We start from the raw sequence: 8,315 nt of genomic DNA on the forward strand, positions 1-8,315 counted from the left end.
ATTGGATCCTGCAATTGCGTTGGCGAAGGGGCTGGTATGATTGCCATCCTTTTGGTAGAGATACTTTTCTTGGCTTTTTCTTCCCGTCTGATTTGGAATGGTTTTTGGAGTAAGAAAAATTTAATTATAAACTGGGCTTTAATAATGGACCAAAATATGGAAGTTTAAATAAATGTTAATGAGTGTCCAAAATCCAAAATGTTCATGATAAAAGAAGTATCAACAAATCAAATTGGGTTAGTCTAGTAGTTAACTCGTTAGTCTGCTTAAGTAAATGTTGAGAGTTCAAATCTCGTCTTGTACATGCAGCAATCCATGGAGCTCCTAGCGCAACTGAGGCTTTGGTTGAGTGGCTATATGCGACGGCCTCTTAAAAAAAAAGAGCTCCTAGCAGAGGCTTTGGTCGGAAATGGATCCTCTCAATTTTTTGTTTCACTTAAGAAAGTAAAGTGTGATCTCTCACCATATATTTTATAAGTGGGACAAAAAAATATGAAAGAAAAAACATTAAAGAATTATATATCACACTTTACTTTTTCAATTGAAAAAAAAAAATTAAGAGGATCCATTCCTCTTAACAACTGCACCAGTGCCATCTAGGGGTGTTCATGGATCGGATAAAACCGGGTTTGATGTGACCCAATCCGACCCGAAATATATACCGGCCCTATTTGCTAGACCCGAACCCGGCCCTAAACCCGATGAAACCTACACACTTTCGAGCCACGATTATACCGGGTAAAAATCGAATGAAAATCGGTCTGTTAACATTACTTTCTTGTAAGTTAGCATGTGAAAATATCAAAATTTTTAAGATTCCAACCATTATTTGACATGGTAAAATTCACTTAGAAAAATATAACAAGAACCAACCCTTCTCTAAAATTAAAACATAACCACAATTAATACTAATATTAATAACATCAAATATTTAAATCAATACAAACAACACAATATTATGCATTAGTCTAGTTAGTCTTATGCATTTTAAACATAAAACATTAACTTATAGTTTTATAATGACTAATAACACAAAATATTAAGGTTTACAATACTTATATTCCACATAAGAATAGCCATCATCCATCACTAATAACACAAAATATTAATTGTGTATGATGACCGGGTCACCAGGCCTAGTTCGAGTGACTCGAACTATGGCCCAGACCCAACTCAAAATAATGACCGGGTTTATTTTTGAAACCCTTACCCGATCCTAAACCCGATGAAATCATACCAAATTAGCTTCTAAAATGTTCGAGGTCGGACCTGGCAAGCCATGGACACCCTAGTGCCATCTATATTGTCTTTAGAAGTCACAACATTCACATTAATATTTTTCTTGTTGCCTTCTCCAATTCTTCAAAGAACATAATAACCACAATACTTGCAGTCCCTCAGCCTTTCAATTTTAGGACGACTAAGTTTACCATCTCTACACATTTAAATAAATGGTTTATAGTTGTACATTGCATGATAGTTGCTTGAAAACCCAATTTCTAACTTGATATGAACCAAAATGATTGACCATTTACTTAGTTTTTGTTCTTTCTTATCAATTATTACTTTCCTTAATTGCTGTCCCTTACATCACGGCTAAAAGTTACAAAAGTCAACATCAGCATCCTCAGATTTCCTTAATTAGTTTTGCAAACCAATTGCCTCAAAATTCAATATTCCTTTATAACAAATAATAATATTGCAAAGTTATGAGGTATAGTGGTATACCATTGTAATTCTTCGAAACATTAATGTTCGAATTCTTATAACCGTTGTATATTATATAATGGAAAAGGTTAGTTGTAGACCAAAATCAGCCACTAAAATCAGTCACTAATATATTTATATATAAATACATGTGTGATTTAATTTATTTTTAATGTGTATTTGTATTCTAGTATGTATTTTATACTGATAACTGATTTTGGTGGCTGATTTTAGTATACACGTAGCATAAACCCTTATATCAACAGTTTTAACGCCCGCCAACATTAAACTCCACTGCATCCCGGCGGGTAATGAACCTACTTTAGCTGCACATTTCTCTCTTGTAACTTTGGATGCGGAGGACCTTTTGGTCTTTTCCTGGGTTCCTATAGAACAAAAGTGAATTGGACAACCTTAAAGTACATGAAAAATTGAGAAGTGTTGTGTGATTTGCATTTTCATTCTTAGTCATTTTTTATTTTAAAATTTTATAAAAAAAAAAACAAAAAATATAATTTTATTTTTTTATATTTTTTTAAAATTCAAAAAAATACTAAAATGAAAATAAAAAATAAAGACGCAAACAAAATGCACCATAAATTACCCTTACCCCCGAAAGGCTCATCTAAGTGGATCTTGTTGAATTTTGTAATTGCATTTAAGGTTAAAAATTGAATTGTTTCAACCATGCAACGATAAGTCAATTATTTATCAGTTACTCAATAGATTACTAGTTACATGAAATTAAGTTTTTACGTTATTTTCTATTTAATTAGTTCATTTGGGACCCTTTCAAGATTTTAATTTACACATATGTTGTTGGACAATAAAATGAAAAGAGAAAAAAATGCTGCAGATTGCATGTGATGGATGACATAGAATAACTGATATCACATGTTGTTTTAAATGGAAAAGGGAAATATATATATAAAAAATATTGCAGTCACGGGAATTTGTCACTTGTAAAAGATGCAAAACGACATTATTTTTCTCTAAAATTTGAATGGATAGATTATTATGGAAGCTGAATTTGCAGAGAGCTGAAAGATGAAACTGTGATCCCTGCAACTTGCTTTCCTATTGTACGGTATAAAATGTTCCCAAAATTTGGTGACAAAAGTTACAAACAAAAAGATAGAAAGATAACAAAAAATGCAAAAGGTTTTTATTGAACACATGTCACGGCTTTCTATATTTGACGATGGAATTTGGCAAGTGGAAAGTAATATGGTTGGAACACTTTTTTTCCTCATGTTTAGAGATCATTGCTAACCTGGTTTTATTATATTCTTATTTGAATTTAATTTCGACGCACTATTAGTGTAAAATAATTTGATACATGTATTTAATTACGTCACGTCACATCAACAAAAATAACTACTTTTCACATTAATAATTATCTAAAAAAACGAATGTGGTTATACAATTGTATAAAATATTTTACACTACTGTCAATGTATCAAAATTAAACTCTTTTTATTGTATGGTGTAATATTAACAAATAAGTATAGAATTCAAAATTACCAATAAGATAAGATCTTCCTAAGACGGGTAGGAGAAGAGACAAAGTGGAAAGGAAATGGAAGCGCGAAGGAGATATGGAGGGAGATAGCAGAAATTATTAGACAAACAGCAAAAGAAAATTTTGGTAAATCTAACGGGATAGGACTAAGAGATAAGGAGTCTTGGTAGTGGAATGCGAGTGTATAAGAAAAGATAAAGGCAAAAAAAGAGTGTTTCAAAGAGTGGTATTTATGCCACAATGCAAATAATTGGAAAAAATATAATGCAGCTAAAAAAGAGATAAAAGTAGTTTTAAGTGAAGTAAGAACAAGAGCATATGAGGATCTCTACCAGTCTTTGGATACGAAGGAAGGAGAAAAATGTATATATAAAATCGCAAAGAGCTGTAAAAGAAGAACGAGAAACTTGGATCAGTTAAGTGCATAAAGGACAAAGACGGAGATGTTTTGGCTCAAGATGAGAAAATCAATAAAAGGTGGAAGAGCTATTTCTACGAATTATTTGATGAAGAACAAAATACTCTTCCGAGCCTTGGTCAGTTATGCACGAGGGAAGAAGATCAAAATTTTGACTACTATCAAAGAATTCGAGGTAAAAGAGGCTCTAAAGCGAATGAAAAATGGTAAGGTAATAGGACCCGATAATATTCTGATTGAAGTTTGGAAGGACCTTGGTACCTTATCTACAAGAATAAATGGGATATACAGAGTTGCAAAAACTATAGAGCGATCAAGCTCATGAGTCATACCATGAAGTTATGGAAAAGGGTGATAGAACGAAAGCTGATACAAGAGACACAAGTAACAGAGAACTAATTTGATTTTATGCCAGGCACATCTACCACAGAAGCTACATATCTGTTAAGAATGATGATGGAGATGTATTATAGTAATAAGTTTATTGATTTGGAAAAAGCGTATGATAAAGTGTCAATGGTGGTCTTATGGAAGGTTTTGGGAAGAAAGAGTAAGAATCGCATATATTCGTGCAATTAAAGACATGTATAATGGGGTTACAACTAGTGTGAAGACTCAAGGTGGTGTGACAAAGGAATTTCTTATTGGTATAGGATTACACAGGAATCATCTTTAAATTCATACATTTTTCCATTAGTCTTGGAAGTACTCATAGAGCATATTCAAGAGCCTATTAGAGCATATTCAAGAGCCTATGCCATAGCACATATTTTTTTTTTTCCAATGATATCTTCCTTACGAGAGAATCAAGGAAAGATTTAAATAAGAAGTTGGATTTATGGAGATAAGCTCTAAAAATGTATGATCTGCGCATAAGCCGTAGCAAGACGGAATATATGGAATGTAAGTTCGGCCACCAAAGGAAAAACCCTAATATAGAGGTGAAGATTGGAGAAAATATCTTACGAAAAGTTAAAAGTTTTAAGTATTTTGGGTGCATCATACAGGATAATAGAGAGATTGAACAGAATGTAAATCATATGATCCAAATAAGTTGGTCAAAATAGCGGAGTGCGTCTAGTTTGATATTTGACAAAAAAAAGTACATTTAAAACTTAAAGGTAAATTCTATTGCACTGCTATGAGACCGGCTATGCTTTATGGTATAGAATTTTATTGTGCCGGTGGGTCAACGCTAATTAACAATCTAGGAAGCATAGGGGGATCAAATAGTAAGCTAGTTTTACTGGTTCTGCACCTATTGTGGAAAAGATGATAGAATCGCGTCTCAGGTGATTTGAACATGTAAGAAGAAAACCGACAAAACACTCAGTTAGGAGGGTGGATGAGATGGAAGATGGATAAAGGGTGCGAGGCAGAGGAAGACCTAGGAAGACTATCCATAAGGTGGTCAAACGATATCTACATATAAATAGTCTCTCTGTAAACATGATACATGATAAAGCTCAATAACGTTATTTGATTTATGTAGCCAATTCCACTTAATTGAACAAGATTTTATTGTTATTGTTGTTGTATTAATAGACAAACTAATGGCAAATATAGTATAGAGATAACTTAGTTCTTAATAAAGTGAAATCACAAATTGATATCTTGTGTTTTAAATTTTTAAATATCTTATAATTCGTCTATTAATAAACTATATTTTGATAACTGATTCATAATTCCTTGGAAATTATTCAAGTGATCTGTCATTGATGTCCCATCTGTATACTTCAAAGCCAACAACTACTTGATCAAAAACATCTTGTTATTCCCAGTTTTTCGAGCATACAACTGTTCAAGTTTAATCCAAAGAGTCCGAGCATGTGTCTCTCCAATAATATGGTTCAACACATTATCGTCAACCCACTGCCTAATATATCCACAGACTTGTCTATGCAACAAAGTCCAATCATCATCAGTTTATCATTAGGCTTCTCTGTACCAAAAACTGGTTGATAAAAATTCTTGACATAAAGCAAATCTTCCATTTTTGACTTCCACAAATCATAATTAGGACCATTAAGAGTGATCATCCTACTAGTATTAGTATTAGCTTCCATTGTTCACAAACTCACAAGCCCAGAAAAATACCAACAAGCTCTGATACTAGTATGAAAGAGTCTAGCAGCGGAAACGACACAAATGTCCAACACAAAAACAATATGGAAGCACTCACAACACAATATGGCAGCAACTATAACAAGCAAATATAGCAAGTAAAGCAATAATAAGAACACACCGAGATTTTAACGTGGAAAACCCCCTCAATGTGAGAGGTAAAAACCACGAGTCGTCCAGACCATTGAAATAGTTCCACTATAATCAAATGAGGTACAAGAGAGTCTCAAACAAAGCACAAAAATGTGCATATAACCAGCCAAAACATCAAAGCACCAAAGCTCACAAATGAAAAGCAAGAAGATGAAATATACCCAAAAAACAGAGCTGCTGTCGAAGCCAATTTCTCCCTCTGTAGACCTCCAATTAAAATCTCCACCGTCCAGAATGAAGAACAAGATGTGAAGAATCTACAGTTCAAATTTCACGTCGATCCAACGGTGAAAGAATGAGAAACTGCCGTTCCAAAATTGCTGCTCTGTGTAAAAACGGGAAACCTAATTTCTCTCTTGCGAAGCCAATTTCTCTCACTGCAAATCTCCAATCAAAATCTCCACCGACCAGAATGAAGAACAAGATGATAAGAACATGCAGTTTAAATTTCAAGCCAATCCAACGGTGAACAACTGAGAAACTGATATTTGAAATTTACTGCTTTGGGCAAAAACGGGAATTTTGTTTTTCCCCTTCTCTCTCACTTGGTGGCTACTCTCTCTCACTCTCAATGACCCCAAAAATCTGAACTAGGGTTGTGGCACAATGGGTGCAAGAGACACCCTCAAAATGTTGGGCTTAGGCCTCACAAAAGAGAGAAAAACCCAACACATATTTCTATGACATTGAAAGAATATAATAATATATACGACAATAAATAGAATGCTTGGATTATGTTTTCTAATCTTAGCAACACATAAATTAAATAAAGGAGGATGCTAAAGGGATAAAACTTTTATTAGAAATATATCAAAATTGATTAATATTGATTCAAGCGTAAGTTAAATACCAAAAAATATTAGTCACTTAATTATATCTCTAATACATTTTTTAAGTAATAGTGTCTTATTCTTTTTTTTTTTTGGAATTCATTAAAAATTAAATTCTAAATATTTTAAATATAAAATTTTAATACTATATCATAAAACTATTCCTTCTAAAAGCTTAAACTAATGTTTATCATAAAAAATGACGCAATTAAATATAATCAGAATGCTGAAAATAACCCTATAATAAGTGCGAATGCATTTCACCTCACCTTAGTACCGAAAGCAAGATATCAATTCTTTATAGGTAAATGGTGTGCTCAATTACTAAAATGTTGTTATTCAATCCATCCTTATCAATTTTAATATCAACAAACAAGTGGATTATGAATAAGCTAAACCCCCAATTATTTCAACTAATAGAGTTTGATCATCATAATTAAGATTTAAGACCTTATCTCAGCTAGTGGTAGTAGTCGACTAGTGGATGACTGTAAAATCTTGTTGGACCATGTATTGATAACTCATTTGATTTTTTTTTTCCCCATCAATTTTGTTTTGTTCTGTTTTTCTTTATACTTCTTTCATGATAAATCCCATGATTAAAAAAAATTTAAAAAATAAAATTCTTAGAGAGAAAATAAATGTGTTAGACATTAAATTTAAAATGAGTTAATACTCAAATTCGTCCCTAAAAGATACATCGATCTCCATATTAGTCCCCGGAAGATAAAGTTAATCAAAAGAGTCTCCGAAAGTTACACGAGTTAATCACTTTTGTCTTTCCGTTAACTCCCTTGGTGACCTGGCTAACGGTTGCTGACGTGTGTGGTTAGCTTCCAACGTGGAAGAGGCCAACGTGTCATGACCTATTGCTGACAAGGTAAGTTTGGCAAAACAGTTCAAATAAGTCCCTAAGTGTTTGAAATCTAATCCTAAATTTCACGATAAATAGGTCGCCTTCATCAATCAGATGGCCATATGCCTGGGTTCATGTTCAAATTGCTGGTTTGGGGCGACGATGGAGGCAGGAAATGGAGGCCGTGGTGGTGGTGTGTCGTTATTCTCGAACGGTAGTAATGGTTCCAGCGCCTCAATGCGAACCAGGAGGAAAACCCATGAGGAATCATGTTTCTGTGGGTTGAAGGCTGCGATAAGAAAATCTGGGACAACGGAGAACCCAGATAGACTATTCCGTGCATGTCCAAGGTACCAGGTGAGTGTTGTGTAAGACGTTAAGGGTTTTTGATGTTGTTTTGTGTGTTGGAATTTTGTTTAATTTTTTATTTTCTGATTTCTGAATTTTCAGAAGGGCAGTCACTGCAACTACTTTAAGTGGGTTGAGGATGATGAGTATGAAGGGGTGGGCCAAGGTGGAACAAAGAAAGATTATGGGGCTGAGCTGCAGGTTGATAGTGACTGTGATGAATGGAGGTTGAAGGTGGCATGGAGACTGGGCAGCTTGGAAGCTGAAGTAAAAGCATTGAAAATGTTAATAGTTTTCCTGTTTGTGGTAGTTGTGCTTAATGTGATTGTTTGTAGTTTGTTGTCTCGTTCCAAGTAA

The 8,315-nt window shown here is 33.7% G+C and overlaps 1 protein-coding gene across 1 annotated transcript; it reads left to right on the top strand.

The window, feature by feature from the left end:
• LOC107621356 lies at positions 7,773 to 8,315 on the top strand. The gene is made up of 2 exons (XM_016323384.1): positions 7,773 to 7,967; positions 8,061 to 8,315. The coding sequence occupies exons 1-2, from the start codon at positions 7,773 to 7,775 to the stop codon at positions 8,313 to 8,315; spliced, it is 450 nt and encodes a 149-aa protein (XP_016178870.1).

The sequence above is a fragment of the Arachis ipaensis genome, chromosome B10 (assembly GCF_000816755.2).
Source record: "Arachis ipaensis cultivar K30076 chromosome B10, Araip1.1, whole genome shotgun sequence".
NCBI lineage: Eukaryota > Viridiplantae > Streptophyta > Magnoliopsida > Fabales > Fabaceae > Arachis > Arachis ipaensis.